The sequence below is a fragment of the Plectropomus leopardus genome, chromosome 16, assembly GCF_026936395.1.
Source record: "Plectropomus leopardus strain MGB_pleo_1.0 chromosome 16, ASM2693639v1, whole genome shotgun sequence".
Classification (NCBI taxonomy): domain Eukaryota; kingdom Metazoa; phylum Chordata; class Actinopteri; order Perciformes; family Serranidae; genus Plectropomus; species Plectropomus leopardus.
In genome coordinates, this window is record NC_142191.1 from 12271159 (window position 1) to 12292171 (window position 21013).

The 21013-nt window shown below is 39.9% G+C and overlaps 1 protein-coding gene across 4 annotated transcripts; it reads right to left on the reverse strand.

Moving 5' to 3' along the window:
- Window positions 1-118: 118 nt before the first annotated feature.
- snx9b (sorting nexin 9b) lies at window positions 119-20279 on the reverse strand. Of its 4 annotated transcripts, XM_088089324.1 has the most exons (20): window positions 19971-20279; window positions 17307-17393; window positions 15056-15130; window positions 13169-13291; window positions 12416-12493; window positions 10490-10652; window positions 9005-9040; window positions 8057-8195; window positions 7504-7588; window positions 7137-7262; window positions 6906-7023; window positions 6680-6810; window positions 6480-6583; window positions 5970-6073; window positions 5711-5788; window positions 5436-5512; window positions 4343-4432; window positions 2943-3057; window positions 2761-2852; window positions 119-2654 (listed from the first exon to the last, which is right to left on the reverse strand). In XM_088089324.1, exons 1-20 carry the CDS (start codon window positions 19980-19982, stop codon window positions 2607-2609), a joined length of 1881 nt encoding a protein of 626 aa, XP_087945450.1. In that variant the 5' UTR covers window positions 19983-20279; the 3' UTR covers window positions 119-2606. The 4 variants fall into 4 exon arrangements, with proteins under 4 accessions (XP_087945450.1, XP_087945451.1, XP_042359165.1 ...); XM_088089325.1 differs by lacking the exon at window positions 12416-12493 and having other exon boundaries at window positions 19971-20278; XM_042503231.2 differs by lacking the exon at window positions 9005-9040 and having other exon boundaries at window positions 19971-20278.
- Between the last annotated feature and the right edge of the window lie 734 nt (window positions 20280-21013).

The window sequence follows — 21013 nt, forward strand, 5'->3', positions numbered from 1 at the left end:
AAGCGAATAAGGGCTTTACTGTGAGTGAGTCGGAGAGTGCGTTGTGTGTTGTGCACTCTGAAACCACGCAGAGAACCAGACAAGGTTTCTTTCAAACACACAAAGAAACAAAGTCGCGATGAGTACAAATCATTGTTTAATAAATCAAACAGAATTTTTGCTCCTCTTTGAGTTACACTGTATTGAAAATACTCCTATACATAAAATAGTATCTCAATGACAAGAAGCACCTGATAGGTCAGATAGAATATATATATTTATATATATTTATATATATATATATATGTATATTTTTCATGTATCAAGAGATAAGAAAAAGAGTGAACAAGATTAGAGACTGATTGAAAACTGGGCAGTGAAAAGCAAAACTGCATACGTGACAAAATCCGTGGCTCCATCCTGAACTCTTCTAATAGTACAGATTCTTACAGCTCATATTGCTGTTACACCTTCATATAAAACACCATAATCTGAACAAAAAAGGACAAATATTCTTCAGAAAAACCAGGAAAGAGAAGGAGGGAGGCAATAGTTGAACCCCAGCTTGACTATCAATCATCCCCTATTTTGTTATCTCTCCAGAAATGTAAACTGCAGTGTCACGGTTCGCAGGCTGGGGGGGCAACTCAGTCCACCATTTCTATTTTCCTCAAAGGGGCAAGACAGGAAGGAGGTGGAGCTTCCTGTTAGCTTTTGAGGAAGTGCAGAGTGAAGGGGGGGGCTAGGGACTGCCAGCAGTGGACATACAGAGGACACACTCTGCCTTTGACAACACTTGGATTTATAAAAGGATTGCTCTACTGCTTTTACCAAAGATGTTAGGACAAATATTAAAGGTCGAGTGCACAGGAATTACGGGGATGTGTCGGCATGAATGGAATATAATATAATATATGTGTCTTCTTTAGGGTATAATCACCTGAAAATAAGAATTGTCATGTTTTCATTGCATTAAAAAGAGCTGTTTATATCCACATAGGGAGTGGGTGCTCTTCCTCAGAGTCCACCATTGTCTATATTAACCAAAAAGGGACAAACCAAGTAACTGGCTCTCGAAACGGCCATGTGCATTTTCGCGTCAGCCATTGTAGTTAGCAGCCGGTCAGCAATGAGCCAAACAGCTTCAGAAAAAAACGCTGATTTTTAACATGAAACCGCTTCATTCAGTGTTTTTACCATTAAAATCAGCAGGTACATTTGTTTTGGAGAAGCAGAGACCTCAGCAGATCATTCAGCTCCTGGTAAAAAAAAAAAACAAAACTCCTCAATGATGAACACTGAAGGAATTCTAACCAGCAGTTCACACTTAGCACATGCTGGTTGCAATCCCCACTGCTAGATGCCACTAAAACCTACACTCTGCTCCTTTAACCAGTCCCTCCAGGACGTTGCGATCGCAACTACTGATGCAAATTCTAACGGTTGGCATCACACAGCTGATGTTACCCACAGTTTTAACGTGTTAAACAACAGAGTTTAACCATTTCGGTGTCAGTTTGTTTGGACTCGTTAACGGCTCTGTATGGCATGTTAGGCGCTGCTGCTATGTAAGCTCGTGCTAACTAGGTAGAGAGAACAGGAGGAGCGCCTGAGACAGACCTTTAGTGCTTCTTCAAAAGGCAGCAACAGCTGATCATCAGCAATCAGCTGTTGTACCCCCCCACGCCCTCACCATCAAAAAATAGATTTTAAATCTGTGGTACATGCTCATAATAATAGGCTTCAAATACAAGACAGCATCACAACTATTTTGGCAATATTCATTTGCCCTGCAATTTCATTGCCGAAAAAAGAAAAGAAAAAAAACAACGCCTTTCAACATCAAAACATGCTTTGCAATTTTTGTAGAAAAGCTGCCATGATATCAGCATTTCTTGCTGCAACAATCCCAAAATCAGCCTGCAAATTCCTGGAGGGACTGGTTAAAACTACGAATGAGTAGCAACATAATCAAAATATTGGCTGAAGAAAAAGACAGTAAAGCTCTGATTTGTTGCCAATGTTGCATTCAGAAATCGACCCCCCTGCTTTTGACAGAGAGGAGGATGGCTTTGGTTTCTCGGTTTCAATACACATAAATCCATTCCTTCACCATTTTTACCATGGAAAAAAGAAAAACTGCAGAGTATTGCTTTAAAATAAGTAGATGAAATGTGAGCAGAGGCATGTTGGCACCTATAGCTGTACAAAACTTGCATCACATTAGAGAAACTCTGGGGTTTGACTCATGCAATGTGGCAATTCATGGCGTTTACTTCCTGTGTCACAAGCTGCAGACCTCGGGCAAAGGGAAGGGTGTGCGTAATGAGTGTGCCTTGTTCAGCTATCATTGCTGCTCTTTAAAAAAACTGCAAAGCCTTTTCAGCTGCTGTAAATTCTCTTTAACTGTTCGTAGACTTCTGAGAGCGGCGGGTTAAAGTAACACGGTGAGCTCGGACTATTTGCACGAGCAGCAAAGGAAGGGAAAGAGGTGAGAGTGAGAGAAAGAGAGAAGTGAAATTTAAATTAAAGAGAGAGGAAAGAACGCAATGGAAGCAAGAATATTTTGGATGTCGAGCTGGTTTAACTCTTCTTGTCTTGTAGTGCAAGACTGAAGGTCGTTGCTTTCACATTGTAGTGAACTGACTGTGTGCTTGTCTCAACTTTGCAGCAATCTGTAGATACAAAAGAAGAAAAAACTTGTGAGCACAACTTATCCCCAAGCAATAAGGCAACAGACTGCAATTTACTGTGATAGATGGTCGATAAAAATGCCCTTACTGTCTCGTAAAACTTGACTTGCTCTTCCAAGTACAACTGCATGACCCTGTTGTAGTCATAGATACGGTTGCTATGGAAGTGGTTCATCTCAGCTGTGGGAGATAAGATGGGAACAACACTTGAATCAGATTTCATGTTACGATAAACTCCAACACTTCTGTGTGTCCTAATAAGCGTGTTACCTTGTAATGCGTACGACATGGTGCTGACTCGCTTCGCCATGGTGACTTTGTCCTGAGGGGAAATTTTACTGGTGGCCACCAGCTTGTCAGCCTCCTTCACCTTTTCTATGGCTGCCTGCAAGATTTAAAAAGAAGCAAAAAAACACAAGTGTTTTTATCTAATCCAGATTAGGTAAAGGCATCTAAAGTCCCCCTCCACTTTAAAAAATGGACTTGTATCTGTGCAAAGTTTGTCACTGAAGGGGGGCAAAGTCTATATACTTCCCTAAAATCTGAAATTCAAACATATGCAGGGCAAGCTAGTACGTCACTAATACTAAAGCCAATAGCTTTCCCCAATTCAATGAGGGAACAAAATTCGACACAACACCGACAAAGAAACCTGAATCCTCCAGCACAGAGTGGAAATGTTAGTACAGAGAGCGAAAGTTTGCATTAACATTGTGAAAGTTTTGAAAGCAAAAACATGGTAGAGTGAGCAGCTTCAGGATGTAAACCGAATCTTGGAGGTTCCTTCCACTATCTACCAGAAACCCCAATGAGCAGATAATACTGCCTGTATCACAACCACTAACTCTGCATCAGCCACTGCCAGTTAGCCTACAAGTTTACAAGCGCCATAAACACAAGATGCTAACTACACTTCTGATGTTTCTGCTAGTTGTTGGTGCAGAACAGCCTCCTCATCTGAGTCTGGGTGTCACTGAGGCTCAAATATTTATGGCCGAATCTCTCCAATGTTTGTCCTAACACTAACACTAGCCATCTTGATGCACACTGCTCTTTTATCAGTAAACAGGTCACTGGTCTGGCCCAAATAGCGCCATGGCAACGCTTGAGAGAGCGCAGAGTGAAACCTAACACAAGCAGCAGTGGTGGTGGTGGGACGCCCAGTAGCTTAGCTGGTAGAGCGAGCACCCCAAGTACAGAGGCTATGTCCAACATATATGTTCAATTCTGACCTCCACCCTATTCTGTATGTCATCCCCTCTCTCTCTCCCCCTTTCACACTTTCCTCGCTCCAATAAAGGCAAAAAGCCAAAGAAAATAGTCTTTAAAAAAAAGCAGCTGTGGTGAGCAGGGCAGAGGCAAGATATGGAATTTATCAATGACAGAGAAAGAGTAGATCTCTTTCCAGTCTCTTTTCAGGGTTTTTTAAAAAGGTTTTTATGTGGTAAAATTCTGTTTAACAAAATATTAATCATAGCAAAGTACATATTTTAAAACATGTCTGGAGGGGGACTTTTAAAAAGGTGATGCAACCAGCTCCGACTGCAGAACCACATGCCTCTGAAAGAAACTGCCTTCACAACTTCAGTTTAGGGTGTACATATATATACACACACACACACACATATATATATATATGATAAAGCTCTGTGTAACTTTTCCCACTGTACCTTGTGGACTCCAATGGTGTCCGGAAAGCATCCCAGAAGGCCTTTATATTCATTGTTGGTCTCCATGACGAAGTGGAGGTCTTTTTTGGGCTGTAACAAGAGCAAAGATAGATAGACAAAAACAGATAAATGTTAAACTAAAAAAGCAAAAACAGGAAATAACACAGTTCTGAAAGTGATAAGACAAAACACGGGGAAATGTGACGTCACAGGAGTTTAATTTTAACACAGCAGCCTAACTGCCTAAAGGAGGGGTGATTCAAGTTTATAATAATGCAGATTTTCATTAAGGGACCACGGATTCAGCGACCAGCAGACAGTACAACAAAGAGTTGCTATATTACTAAAATAAAAAACATGTACAGTCAAAGAGGAGGCAATAATATTTATCTGATATATCCAAATATCCTGAAGCACATCTGGCTATATGTATATAAAATTCAACACCTACATTTTTTGCCTATCCTTGAACCCTCTTGAAAGGAAAGCTGTCTGCAGCCTTAATGCAGAAGATACACTGATGTTTTAGACTTTGGGCTGTTGCGATGAATCCATGTCCAAACTATCACAGACATATCTAATTTCGTTTTTTAAACTTTGTTTAAAAAATGACCAATGAATCTACCTTCTACTTTCTTCTACTAAAGGCAACAACACTACAGTAGCACTGTAGTAATAAGCTTACCAGATGAATCCTCCCTCTGGCAGCTGCTAGGACATCATAAAAGGCCAAAATTTGATTTTATTACACACCGTACTAGTCAGACTACGCAGAACTATCAGAAAAAGCCACACATTGTAGGTCAAAACAAGATTTAGGAAATACTAGAGATAATTTTGCCCATGGCTTGGGCTTCCTCTTTTACAAATACAGACTTTGTGAACAGGATGCTGGGTTAAAGGGGTCGTAAAAACGCCACAACTAGGATGTAAACACTGACAGCAAGCAGGAAATGTTCACGGACGCTGTGAGATATTATGATTATTGAGAGTGAATACTAAACAATGTTGTTGATAAATGAGTCTAAAATAAACTCAGTGCAAATAAAAACATAAAAAGGAAACATAAAAAAGTATTTTTGGCTATACCTACCTGTTCTGCCACCATCTGAGCTATTTCCTCATATGTCTTTCCTGCTGCGGTCATGGCGTCAGTCAGGGTTGACTCGCCTACAGCAGAGAAGGGGTTAAATTTTGTCATCACCATGTACCAATTTGTTTAAAAAAAAACAACAACTTTCACATAATGAATGACTGCAGACTTACTTACATCCACTTCTGCAACCACTCTGATGATTGCATGTGTTAACATTTTGAGGGTGTCACTCAAATCAACATTTGATGTCATATTTGTGTTTATTGTTGTACCTTGGTATCCACTGCTGATGAAGACGGAGGAGAGATTTTGGAAGGCTTTGCCGATTCTCTGGTATTCTTTTGGCAAAGCTGCGGAGGGGAGGAAATGAAACAGACGCACACACACAGTGTAAATGATTTTTGTCTCATATTGACAAAATACTCGACCCAATGACTCATTCTTCAATAGAAACAGTAATTACTGCACATAGTGAAGGTGTGGCCTGTGTGTGGGAAACATTTAGTCAGTGTCAGCGCAGTGTGTACGTACGGCCTGTACATCTCTTCCAGTGCTCGTTGCCCACTGTGAGGATTTCCTTCACCCCGTCATCCATGGCTTTAGTGAACCTGCTGAACTGCTCACATTTCTGCTCCCTGTGGACACGGGACACGTTTCACAAACAATAAAATACAAGCAGGTGTACAAACAATTAAAGGTGGAGTCTGTGACTCTAATCCAGTTAATTTTTTGTCAAATTCAGCTAATATATACTCCTCATGTTCCACTAGCTGTCTGTTCTCTGTGCGCTCAAAGAAAATCCAACGTTTGTTCACAGCCCTTGCTGTGTGTGGCTGTGTGTAGCTATTAATGAAATGTACAGTGTTTGACATACATTGATTTTTTGTGACTTTGCTGGGAGGAGAGCTGATGGCAGCTCAGGAGACCCCAGAGACAGGCTGCACTCTGTCTTACCAGCAACAGAAAGTTGCTTTAATGTTGGTACTTTTTGAGTAAGTTTTTCTTTTCAGACAGTTTAGAATTAAGTTTGATAAAACTCACACTTCTACGGGATCCAGATCCGCAGCTTCGGGCTCTATCGTGGAAAAGATCATCACTCCCACTGTCTCGTCCTTCTCTGCTTTTCTCTTCCCCGTCTTCCAGTCCTGTACCAATGAATGACTCATTTTAATTAAGCAGTAATAAAATCAGGACTTTCTAATGCTTCATATAAGGGGAGACGGAGAAGAAGTGAAGCGAACCTTCTCGTCCTTGTAGGTGAGGAAAGTCTGGAATACTTCACTGCTGGAAATAACCGGGTGCCTGCACATCCTGGTCATCCAGCCCTGCAATCGCTCCATACGCATCTTAATAAACTCTTCCTCAAATCGCCCTGGAACAGAGAGGAGGACACACAGAAAAAAAAATATTACTATGTGGTCATCAGTTTATCTCTTTTATGTCTTGGATAGACTGTCAGGCACTTACCTGTCACCTGCTTGTCTGGTAAAGAGGGGATGGGGATGGCTGAGCCAAATTTTTCCAGCAGCCTCTCATACAGCCAATCAAAGTGCTTGTATCTGTGATTTACTGGTCTATTTGTGGTCTAAAAACCAATAACACAGAGTTAGAGACACTGAGTAATAGAGAAACCACATTGTGTTGTATTTATTTTCCTGAATATGACAAGAAAATGGTTAAATGCTTCTAGACACTTACGTTGGGTGTGATTTGGTACTCGATGTAGCTCTTGAGGCCGTACATCTTTGAGCCTTTCTTGGGATCAGCCACCACACAGTCCAGCTGTGTTTCTGGGTAAAACCACACTGGACCAACTTCTCCAACCTTTGCATAATAAATATAAGGTTGAGAAACCTAATGCTCTGCATTTTATTGCAATTAAACATAGATTTATACGGCAAAAATAGGAACTTGTAATATTTGTGAAAATAATGTACATCTAACAGTATTTTGTATTCAGTTCAGTTAGATAGGTGAAATGGCTGCATCACGATCACTGATGTAACAAGTAAAGACGTGATGATTATCTTCAAACAATATTAATGGTTATTTGGAGATAACCTACATAGATTGGCAGCTTCTCTTTGCCTTTAGCAAGCTGCTTGCATAGGAGGTAGAGCTCTGGTCCAGACTTGGAGAAACCAGGAAACCTGCTCAAAGACAGAGAGAAGTTTGATAAGCGATGATCCTTTTCACTCTCTTTAACTTCATCATCGGGAGGACAAGTCAGGACACTTTTTTGATACTTTTTGCTTCAGGCAGCTTTCTGGGGGGCTTTAGGAGTCAAATATAATTTTTTAACCATCATGAAAGGTTTCCAGTGAAGTTTTTTTATCTGTATTAGCAGAAGTGGTGGTAACACACCAAGATATGCAGCAATGCGCTAACAAAGATGAATACTTTCTAGTAACAATAAAAGTAAACATGCAGGTTTTTAAACTCTTAGAAAAAAAACAGCTTTTCTCAGTTCAGCTCAATATAATAATTTAAATCCAAGTATTTTTGTTATTTTTTTCCTCTTCAGACAGTGATGTGTTTTGTCATACCCAGTGCTTGACACAATTTTTAGAACCATAATTGTTCTATTTTTCTACAAAATTCAATAATTCAAATCTTACTTGTTGAGGGAGATTTTCATAGAAGTTGCATGAGCTCCCCCTCTCTGTATTGCTCCGCTGTCTCCTGATTCTGACTCGGCGTAACCTCCGGTGGACTTCATGTCATCCCACTCATCATCCCACTCATCATCCTCCGCTCCTGAGCAAAGATACATGCACATGTTGTTGTGTTTAAAATCACAGGCTCAGAAAGTACATATTGTGCTCAACAAGCCACTGTGCAACGTGTGAAAATGTTTGTGTCAAATATAAATAGCTGCTGGGGAAGATAAACTGATACAAACAGCAGCTTTTGCTCTTTTATATAAATTAACAACTAGTGGAGACAGACATTAAAAGAATTTTAAATCTATGAATTAAACCAATTCTTAATTGTTCCCATTATTTATTGCTGTGATTTTGGAAAGAGAGACAACTACATGTGAAAACATGAGTCTGATTTATATTATCTAGATGAAAGGAAAGAATATTTTTATATGATTCCTGTTCTTATTTCATATGTGAGAAAAAAATACCAATTCTGTGGCCCTAAACATTAGATTATAAAGTTTTTTTCCTCAGGTAACAAATGCACAAGTTTGAAGGCATGCAGCACTCGCCTATATATTCTGCTGCAGGGCAAGCATGCTGTGACTGTGAGACATTTTGACACTCATTGAAACACAGATCATAACAGAAGTCAAAAAGCTCTCAAAGTTTTCGCTTTAAGCTCACAAATACATGGCATGTTATCGGATGTACACTGTAAACCAGTTACACTGCTCCGGTCAGTCACAACTAGCACATTTCCACATCACATAAAAGTTAATACAAAGTTAATATCAGGGAACAAATCAAATGCTTCACACACATGCTTTAGAGACTAAGTAATTTCCAAAATCTATTTGCTGGAAACTCCCCACACACGAAAAAGTGGAAAAAGCTTCCAGCAGGCGATGCAAGGGATACCTGTGTAATCGATAAGGTAAGGATACGGGTAGATGTCTTTGGCAAGAGAGAAAGAAAGGAAAAGTTTGTTAATATTTGTCCTTGCCATTTATTTTCCCCAGTTCCATTTCTACCATAACAACTGGAGAATTTAAAAAACAGGTCAAGCAATTTGTTCTTCTGAGTCATGAGTGAGGCTAACTTTTCCATAGTCTGGCAAAAACAGAGTCATGGCTTGATTGTACTGTCCACATGCTGGAGCGTCTCTGTGGAGGGACTGGCCATAGAGAGGCGACTGAGCAGAACCACATCTGGGAGTTTAAGTAACTCCAAATCTGTTAAAATCTTAATGAAATGCAAATAATACACACTGGATCAAAGAGAGGGTTTTCTGTATATTCTAAAGGTTGTTTGACTTCGTATCAGGTTACAATGAAGCACGGGAAACAGCACCCTGTCCTGAGCATAAACAATATTTTTCTTATATTGTTCTCTGATGCAAAGCCCATCTGGTACTCCGAGAAAGTTGATTTTAAGCACTGTTTGCCAGGACTACTTGGCCTATATTTCACCTTGTGAAACATGGATTTTAAGTCTCCCTGGTGAACAGAAAATGTCTTTCTTCAACATTAAAAATAAGGGAAACAAGCAAAACATCAAGCTCATTTAAAAATACTTATTCTTAATTCATCTTCTGTCATATGATTAAGACACAAAGTTGCAGATTATCTTACTCTTCTGAAACAGAGACCTTTTAACACATGTCTAGAGAACTGGATTGTGGTAACAAAAAAAAAATCAAACATTTATTCAGAAAGACTACATCCTACCTTAAAGCCAGTTTTGCACTGTAACCTTAATCCTGCCAAAAAAGCTAATTCTGACAACAGGCTGGGCTGTTACAAATGAAGAACACAGAATCTGACTGGGTTGCAGTGTTGCTCATTATCATGAGCTTTGATTATTTGATGAGTTAAGCTCACACATCCAGAGGGTTCAGCAGTAAGACCTGGCTTTCCAGAGCAATCCCATCAACTGCAGCCATATAGTACATTCTGTTCCCACAATGGCAGTTTAAAAAGCAAGCTATCTGCAAACAGTAAGCTGAACTGTTCAACAAGATGATGGTGCCAAGCGATTAAAACAGTGTGTGACCTTCCCATGCGTGCAACCACAATAAGATGATGTGCAGTCTCTGTAATCTCTGTTTTAAGCACCACATTTTCCAGATCATCATGTCTGCTACTTTAGAAATCTTACAATCAAATAAAATTAAATCCCTGTGATACACAATAGACAGCAAACATATAATAACTTGAAAAGAAAGCAGAGACGTTTAGAATGCTGCACAGTCTTTATGTCCTGATTTAAATTGTCACGAGGTTTAGCAGCACTGATTAGTCTAAGTACAACCATAATTCATGAGTGGGACAAGATCATAGGCAGTAATTTTACTGCACTGACACATATGTTTCTAACAGGCCCACACATTGTTGCTGTTCTTACCTGGGCCCTGGTAAGCCTGAGGGTGGCCCTGTGATATGGAGCTCCAGGGGTCAGCGGCACTTTTCCCAGTCTGGGTGCCCTCTGGATTGGACGCCCAGTTGTTGTTGGAGCCCCCTGAAGGGTCTGCGTTCCACACCGACCAGGGATCATTACCGTTACTAGCCTGGAAGAGACACAAAGAGAAAATGTGAGGGATAAAAGAACAACAGATCACGTATGGAAAGGGAGAGGATATATAGAAAGAGAGAGCACAGAGTCCAGTCGAGTCGTCTTCAAACAACATGCTATCTCAAACACATGACGCAGACCCGGCCTCTGACAGAGAACCTGTTAAGATAATAGACTTGACAGTGACAATGAAGTTTATAAATGGTAACACATGCAGTTATCAAAATGATACAAAATGATACATATTTTAAAAGACACTTGCATACAATGCTGAATGTGCATTTTGAAGTACTTGCATGCTGAAAATGCAACTACATGCCGTGCTTGCAGAACCAACACATTGTGTGGACCACTATGAAAACTCATGGGCAAAGGCATGCAATAGAGTGTAGTGTGTTTGAAGGACACCCCCCCCAAAAAAAATAACCATTTGTGTACCAATTACTCACTTCATGTTACACTGACTTTGTGAAGAAACTTTACAAACTTGCACACAACTTGCGCAGTATAATTCAAGCCTCACTTATCCACTCGCATGTCAGCACTGATGGAGAATTGAACTAAAAGTAAAATTTAATCTACGCTGTGTGCAAAGCCAGACTCCATTGACAAAAACAGTAGTTTTACCTCACTGAACACAGGAGCTGTTGGTCTACAAATGCCTCGGTTACTTGGTGTTATTGTGTGACTTATGTGTTTTAAAGAGTTAGCTCAGTTTTACCAAAGTAGCACAATAACAAAAACATTCTATCGATTGATGCAGCGGTAGACCAGCAGCTCCCATGTTCAGCAAGGTAAAATTACTGTTCTGGCCAACTGAGCCTGGCTGTTAAGAAAGAACAATTAAGTTCAAGATCCGCTCAGTCGGACAGGGCTGTTTGTATCGAAGGTACTGATCATAAATGAGACTTGGATAACACTTCATGAATTGTGAGGGTTTGTAAACAGATGTTTTGATATAGATTTGCTGTCGTGAAACTCAGACCCCTGTGACTTCAACTCAAACATTTCTCAGTTTTCGGATTCTTTGTTCACCACAGGCATGCTAGAAAAACTGACGTTTTCTTTACAAATTCAAAGTAACACAGAGTGAGTAACTGATATACAAATGGGTATTTGGGGGGTGAAGTATTCCTTTGATGTCTGCTAATGAAGTCCTGAGCCTGAACACAGAACTAGTGCATGGCCACTTATAACACCACATCATGCACACTGACACACAGAGAAGTTCTGTTAATGAACCAGCAGTTTCACCAAGAAGCTGCAGAGACAAATGAACACAGCAGTGAGATGAGAAAAGACATCCCAGACGCATTTTAAGAGATTTAGCAGCACATTCATCGCACATAAATAGATACAAATCCATACAACAGTCAGTCAAAAGGGCACTGATAACAATTTGAATACTATTTGTGAAATGTTGATCATCATGGTAAATGTTTCTGTTCTGTGGTGATTTTCCGGTGATTAGTCAATTATATGTGAGATACACTGACTCTGATTTTTGAGCTTTTCAAGTTTTGACACATTTGAAAATAAGAGTGTGGGAGTTGATTGGTGACTTGTGAATGTGTGCACTACAGTGCAAGGTGCACAGAGAGGGTGAGATCATGCTGTCTGCAGGCAGTAGAGTGGGAGGGGGAATTTGCCAAAGCAGACCAATCAGAGCGGAGGGGGGCTTGGGGCAGAGAATGGGTGAGGGTGGTGGGCTTGGTTTCATGCCACTGGCCTCATCCACCACCCCTAAGTGGCGGTTACCTCATCAGGGGACGAAAGGTAGGGGGAAACTGGGGTGTCAGGGGTGTCCGGCTGGGGACTTAAGCCCCCAGCATCCACCTTGAGGGGGGAAAAAAAGGTGACATTATCACAAAGCGGCAGCAGTGAAGGTTTAAACTCAGTGTGGGATGGGTTAAAGTGATGCTGGATATGGATGCGTTTGCGTGGGTGAAAAGAGAGAGCATGAAGGACGATGGCTGACACATTTCCTGCCTTGACTCAACCACTTACTCTGCCCAAATTTCTACTGATCCAGCAGTACGCTCATACTTGTGGAACTTCCTGATAGCCCTGCACAAAAGATTTAACTGAACTTATTTCCTCTTGGTTCTATTTTACTAGAGCTAAAATCCGTGTCAGTTATAAATGACATGAGTGCGGTGTAAGTATCTTCCACAGCAGCTGCTCTCACTTCTGCATCTCTGGGAATGTCACAGGCTGCTGAAACGTCAGAAAAAGTCGGTCATCGCTCACTTCTGCTTTCTGCTTTATCTTCAGCGTCACCCCATCACACAGTTTTGTGGGAGAAAATGCAAAACAGCACCGAGGCATTGTTCATGGTAATGTGTAGGTTATGCCCACTTCCCCTGCACTGGTTTGGGCTGCTGAATATAGAGAAGTTAAGGTTGTATGTGAATCTACAACTTCAACAAAAGGTCAGTAAATAGAAAAAAAGGGCGGGCATTTGATATGACACCAGTGTGAATTCAATACTTTCTTAGGTGAGTGCATTACCTGGTTTTGTGCAGGTGCTGCTGTGGGAGCATAGGAATCAAAGATGGACAGGTCTGGAGCTGCAACATTCCCTACACTTGGAATAGGTGCTGCAGCTGGAAATATAGGTAAAGACTTGCCGAGCTACAAATGGAAGGATGAAAGACAGAGAGAGAGACAGAAAACAGTTCCTTTAGGTGAATAAATCCAGATACTCCGGTGTGATTTTAATGACTTTTAAAGGTACATTCTTCTGTGGTAATGTGATCATGTCTCCCTGGCATTCCCTGGCTTTGCAAACTTGGCTTTTTCTCAGTTTATAAAACAAAAAAAAAAAAAAGATAGCACTTGCTGGTGACACTTAGCTTTGCTTTACCGGTAGTCAGTATGAAGATACAACACTTAAAGGAACAGTTCAGATCTTTTGAGGTGGGGCTGTATGAGGCACTTATCCATAGTCAGTGTATTACACGCAGTAGATGGGGGCCGGCAGGCAGGAGTACCAACATGAAAACTAGGCAATGTACTGCTGTGGACGAGGAAACCATCAGTATAAGTGTATGCTATATTTAGAATATTTCAATGCTTTACTTTGCTGTCACCCACAAAGCCAGACTCCATTAAGAAAAACAGTGATTTAACATTGCTGAATACAGGAGCTGCTGGTCGACCACAGCCACAATCAGGTTTTTTTTGTTTGTGTTATTGTGTGACTTTGGCATTTAAAAGGATTCATTCAGATTCATGAAAGTCACACAATAACACAAACAAATAAACAAACCGATCACAGCAGCAGTAGACCAGCAGCTCCGGTGTTTTGTGAGCTAAAGCTTTTGTTCAATGGAGTCTAATGGATGTGACGAGAGCATAGATGGAGAAATGAAGCTTTTCAGGGCTTCCCTGTCTGAAAGGGCTATCTCCATCAAGGGAAAGGGGTGAAAATATTCTAAATGTAGCATACACTCAAACTAAAATAGATTTTTTAGGTGGCGAAAATACATTTTGCTGCCCCCCCAACCCCCCTCCACAGCAGTACAATGCTCCTTCCTGCTTCTCCTAACTGCAGCGTGCTGACTGACATCCAATATATGTAATACACTGACTATAGATAAGCCCCTCATACAACCCCACTTTACAAGATCTGAACTATCCCTTCAACTCTTTCGGCTATTTTTGTGGCTCAACTTTTGTTTTTGCAGATCTCATTTTTACCAGTAGGGTCCACAGAAATAGAAAGTATTGCCTGAGAAACAGCTTTTGTCCTGCTGTTTTTCATTTGACGTTACATGCAACAAATGCAACTGTCATCAATAAGTTTTTTTTATGATTTGGAAACAAATCCGTAACAGTCTGGGGGCAGCTGGGGAGGTAACTTAAGGTCAAACAAACACACGTCCACATGAGCTTGTTTTCTAAGGAAAGCGGACGGATAATTTCAATCTCCCTTGTACACACAGACTCTGCATTGTTAAATGCTGCACAGAGTGTTGTTTAGAGTGAGGCTAAACTGTTAAACACACTTCACAGACTTTTAATCAAACAGTCTGTGTCTCTCTGTGCATGTCTTCAGAGTGAATCATATCCCCATGATGAGATCAGAGTTACTGGACACACATAAACACCCTAATCAGCAAAAACCCTGAAGGAGGCACATCCTGTCGTGATTTTAGTCTCAGGCAGCAGCACAGTCTGCAGAGCACAGAAGTATATCCTTGACTATAACAACAAAGATTTAACTCTCAGAGGCATTTGGACGATTAAATGTTAAATATTTGCTTGTACTATGATATAGATAGTACATACTGTGCATCCTGACCTCAAAGCATGATAGCAGATGGCTTTGCTGCATAAATTTCTAGTGTGAATTCGCCATCACACACTAAGTGACTTTCTTTCTTTCTTTCTTACCTCGATGTAGTCTTCTGGCACCAGACCAACCTCCCCTCTGGAGTTCTGCGCTTCAATCCAGCCGCCTCCAATATTCTGAAATACAGCGAGACCCAAAAAACAACATGTAAGCTTAAACACCCAGGACTGGCTCAGGCCAGCAGAGAGTAGGTGTCTGCATCACATGCACACAAAAAAACAGGCTGCTGGGAAAAATCCCATTAAAAGGAAATGTTAAAATGTGAAAAATGTTGCGTGATAGCAAGTAGGGCTGCATCTCGTCACCTTAGTATTATAAGGTTCTACCTGAAGTTTTTGTCAAAACTGAGTTATCCATATATTCTTATTCTGGGGTGCCTTGTTATTACTGTGTGAGGTTTGTTGTTTTTTTTAAGTTATATGCATTTTGGGGCTTTTTATTTAGAAAACAAAAAGATTAATATCATTATTTCTATTTGGAATACAAAACTTTGAAGTTCAAAATGTCAAAACCACTCAAACCAGACAGAAGCTTGTTATTCTAAGGTGGTGATCTGACAATAATTTTCATTGTTATTTCCTTAATTAATCAATCAGGTGTTTGATCTATAAAATGGCCCAAGATGACGCCCGCAAAATTCTTTCTTTGTCTACATCCCAAAGATATTCAATTTACTGTAATAGGCAAGAAAAGAAACCAGAAGATACTTACATTGAAGAGGCTGAAATTTTGACTTTTTTTCTTTAAAAATTGCTCAAATGCTTAGTTGATTATCAAATGAGTTGACGAATAATTTAATAGTTGACAACTAATCACTTATTTGTTGCTGTTCTAAAAGCAAGAGGACAGTGAAAATGAAAAAAGCAAACCGTGTTCTGATGCCAAAAATAACCAAAACCCATAATTTTCAGTTCAAATGCATGGATCTCATTTACTTTTGTACATGGACACATTGCAACAAGCAGTGATGTTCCATTTGATCCCGCTGAGCTGCTGCAAAAGCGGTACATTCAAAGACTGAATGAAGTATTTGACGCGCACATACACTTTTCTCCAGAATAAAAATGATGCTGTGTTGCTTTCTAACTCTGTCAGTCAGTCATTTTCTGTAACCGCTTGTCCTTGTAAGGGTCGCAGGGGGGGCTGGAGCCAATCCCAGCTGTCATCGGGTGTAAGGCGGGGTACACCCTGGACAGTTCGTCAGACCATTGCAGGGCTGACACAGATAGACAGACAACCATACACACTCACAGTCACACCTAAGGGCAATTTAGAGTCACCAATCAACCTGAGCTGCATGTCTTTGGACTGTGGGAGGAAGCCGGAGACCCCTGAGAGAACCCACGCAGACACGGGGAGAACATGCAAACTCTGCACAGAAGGGCCCCGCCTGGACTGAACCCCGGTCCAACTGGGATTTAAACCAGGGACCCTCTTGCTACGAGGCAACAGTGCTAACAACAAAGCCACTGTGCCACCCGCTTTCTAACTCTGTTTCTCTCAATTTGTTTTTGCAGTTAAGGACACCAGCTCTTCCATTTGCATTTTATTAAGCTGACAATAACCAGGTTACATGAGTATCTGTAAACACACTGAAAGCTCCCAGGACAAATTCCTCCACAGTCGGTTTATTTAGAGAGCAAAAAAAACTGTCTGTTTTCCTGATACAGTAGGTACTGATTGGCTTAGGACTGACTTTGATTAGAAAACTATGTAGGTCAGCACACAGTGAGTGACCTTTGAACTGTTGGCGACTGGTTGCAATGACATCATGTGTACACTTTGTTTCCTTCCTCTGTATGAGTTAATGACACTCCTGATTTATATACAACCGGAGATCATGTGAGTTGGGTCTTTGTAGGACTGTTGCTTTGAATGGCAAAGTTACAGAAGAGTTACATGAACATTAACATGAGGGTACAACACACAGAGCTCCAGTATATAATAGCTAGCTAATACCAAACTTTTAGGCAGAAAATACCCTTACTTAAAATGTAAAAGAAATTTGATTTTTAGTCTTTTTTCTTCTGCAAGTGTCACTGGTGACAGACACTTAAGCCCAGATTCATTCTTAATAATCAGATGAGGCATAATACAACAAACTGAATGCACATTTTTCATGATGCACATAAAACAGGAACCATCCACAAAACCAAAGGCATTTAAACTTCACGTAAACAACTCGAACAAAAATAAAAAGAAGCAGTAGACACTGAGATCCTGCACTTATGTGCACAGCATTGTGAGTGGATATGGATAGAAGAAAGGCGGATGCATGCAGGTATAATTTACCTGATTGGTGATGGTAAGCGTTTCGCCTTCTTTAACCGTCAGCTCGTTGTTTCCAGCCTCAGCAGTGAAGTCATATAAAACTTGTGCCTGAACACAATTAAGAGAAAAAACACAAGGCTTAGTGCATGTTTGATCAACACTTTCATAAAGATGGCACGTGAACATATATTTTCACGTCTCCGTGGATATACACACCAACACACCCACAATTACCCTCGGGATCTGAACTCTTGTGAAGTTAAATTCGGGCGCAGTGAAACAGGACAAACTTGTTCTTGTAGACGTGTTTTGCTGACTCTCAGCTACTCACCAGTTTCAACCAAAAACAATACCAAAACCATCATGTTACCTGGTTCAGTTTATTGCAGGAGTCTGCAGTTGTTCTCACACTGAACCACATCCATTTCTCTGCCCTGCCCCCTTCACCCCAGACACACACACACACACACACACACACACACACCCAACACATAAATACAACAGTGAGAAATAAAAGTGTGAAAACAATTTTAAATATGACTTTGCATTTCACAGTTCACTTCATGGCTGATTTTTTAGGCCTACCCACTTCTTTATTTTCATATATTTTACTATCCAAATTACCTCGGATTGTCAGTTCTTCTCCACACAACAAAAAATCAGCATGCCATGTGTGAACAATACTGTCTGACTAACGTGTTCATTAACCAGTGAATTGAATTCAAGGCTATTTGCTCTTGGCTGAACAGAGGTCTATTTTTGTGTTAGCTTTGCACCTCCCTGGAGTCAAGGAAGCTGGACGATCTTTTGAAACAGGAAACACAGAAGAGAAAGAGTCAAGCATGTTTCTGAACACAGCCTCGGTTATTATTTTTATGTTGTTAAAAACGGTTTCTCTATGTTTTGATGTTTTCTTGGCAAAATGAGGCTCCAGATCTTCTTCGTTTGATGGCATGATGTGATTTACACATTTGTTACTTCAATTTAAAGTCCCCCTCTAATCAAAAAGGTGGAAATGTAACTTGGGGACTTAGGGCTGTACAGTTAATAGAAATATTATTGAAATGGTAAAGTGGAATATCCAAATCACAGAGGCTGCAATTTTGGAAAAAAGGTAAATTGTGTTAAAACATACCAGAGATGCCCTGGCCTACAAGGGAACATGTTGTTCGGTACAGACCCCAGCAAAAATCCCGCCAGCATCATTTTTATATTATTTTTTAGCTAAAATGAAATGCAAAAATGACCATTCCAACTAAAAGTGCAACACGTATCGCAATTGCAATACCATCTCTTTTTTGCGTATATTGTGCAGCTTTATTGTTACTTCACTTTGATGTTTGACCTTTGACACACTGACGCTAGAAATCTGTTTTCACATTCATCTGCAGGAGGGGGCAAGTTTCACTGTTATCTCCTTAAGTGTGACTTTAACACGTGCATCAAAAAGGATGTTTTTATCTAGAAGCCAGTTGTGGTCCAATATGCCACTGTAACAACTGTAATGTGGAAATGTGTAATGCGCACATACACTGAAAATGCAGCTCTCAGTCAAACAGGAGTCATCTTGTGTCAAGCAGTAACACTTTTGAAATGAAGAACATTTGCATATAAAGCTGCAACGATTCGTGGATTAATCGACAGGTCAATGAAAAGAAAATCGGTCGATGATTAATGAATGGTTTCAGTCATTTTCTTCAAGCAGAAATGTCAAGCATTTGTCTGTGCTAGTCTCTTAATTGTGAGAATTTTGCAGCTTTTCCTTGTCATTTATGACAGAAAACAAAGAGTCATTTAGTTTTGGACTGTTGGTTGGACAAAGATACAATCTGAGGACACTTCACACACGAGGACTGAGGACTGAGGACACATCACTTTGTGCTCTTGGAAATTGTGATCAGCATTTTTTTTTTACATTATTTGGACATTTTATAGGCTAAATGATTTATCAAATGATTGTGAAACAGATTAATCAACAATAGATTTATAGATTTCAGAGACTAGACTTTTAACTTATTCTTCAAATTTCTATTTATTTTCTGGATGGGATTTTTAAATTTAAATCGGCAGGAATATACAACCACAATTGCAAAACTATCATCAAAATAAGCCTCAATCTGCCCATTTAATACTTGTCATTATAATAGTAATACTCATAAGATGTTAATACCATTACCACTAACAGTCCCTGAAATGATTGTTTTAATAATACTTAAACTACCTGCATTTCACACTGTAGTCTGTGATGAGGATTGATATCCCTCTTTTCACATAGTGTACTGAATGAAGTAAACCATACACGCGCTGAAGACTACATTTCCCAGCATTCCACGGAGGTAGGAATGACCCGCACTGGAAAGGTAGTAAAATGTCACAAGACACTTTCTTAATGAGGCACATTTTCCATGTATAGCAAAAACAATCGTGTCACATTAACTGCACACAAATGCGTCATAAACGCCCATTACACGCTTCTTAACCGGATTATTAAAATAGTTTTGACTCTAATATGTAGCTTAGCGATTGAACTGTAAACCTAAAAGCAAGAAACCACAACTCTGGGTGAGCTCCTGCGAGTCCACAGCCCGCACTATTAGTAAAAAATACAGCTGTCAGGGGAAACTGGAGGAGTCGATACACGTTAATGTTGACGTTAAAACAACGAAGAAAAGTTGTCAGACTTGCCTTTAGCGCCATTGTCGAAGCGTTGATCAATCATTACAAAAACAGGCCCTGCGGTTTTCAGGATTTCCAATCCTCAACTGGACATTTCCCCCGCTGCTTTTCAACTAAAAGACGAAACGGGTAATTCCTCCCGGTGAAGAACCGCCGCAACGCACACTTTAACGCATTCCTTAAAAACAGTTTGTCACTTAAAAACTCAAAAACACGAAAAAAGACGGTATGGATAGACTATTTGGTTCAGTGCGGCTGCAAGTTTGAACCGCGTAGAGCTGCTGTCAGTACGGAGGGAGTGACCTGCGCCGCGCAGAGAAACCGGAAAGGTAGTCTTGGTCCGACATGGCCCTCCAAGACATGGCCAATATATATATATATATATACATATATATATATATATATATATATATATATATATATATATATATATATATATATATATATATATATACATATGAAATTACAAATTGGCTTCCCTAAATAAAATGTAAGGAAGAAAAAACATAATTTATGTACATTTTAACATGGGAAATGTTTAAAATCACAAAAATATTACTTTATGATAACGTTCATAACCATTTTAGACCACATCTTTACAGTATAAGAAACGGTAAAGAGTAGTAATAATAATAATAATAATAATAATAATAACAATAATAATGATAACAATATGAAATAGAAATTCGTCAAACTGTCATGCATTGTAGGCTTTTTTTTTCTTTTTTTCTTTTTTTTTGTAGGCAATTTTCCAAAATAAAACTCAGAGGTTCCGACTCAGTTAGGTTTTGCTGATTTTATTTTGAGCCCCAGCAATGTGCAAAGTTCCGGTTTAACATTTTAATCTTGTGATGTGTTTACTGAAAATGTTGTGGACAGTTCACAGCTGGCTCAACGGCTGGAAGGGAGTGACCCTGAGCTGTTTCTAATGCTAAAGTCGACCTCTGCTGGGCTCAGTGTGCTATAACAAAGCAAGGTCTAAAATAGTAATAGTAATAATGATAATAATAATAATAATAATAAGCTTCATTTTTCTTGAAAAGGTTATAGTG

What these genes read in the sequence shown, in the direction of transcription:
- snx9b (XM_088089324.1), bottom strand. An exon ending in ACCAGACAAGCAGGTGACAG is followed by an intron (nt 6,811 to 6,905) that starts GTAAGTGCCTGA and finishes TCTCTGTTCCAG; the next exon opens with GGCGATTTGAGGAAGAGTTT. An exon ending in CTGGAAGAGATGTACAGGCC is followed by an intron (nt 5,789 to 5,969) that starts GTACGTACACAC and finishes TCCCCTCCGCAG; the next exon opens with CTTTGCCAAAAGAATACCAG.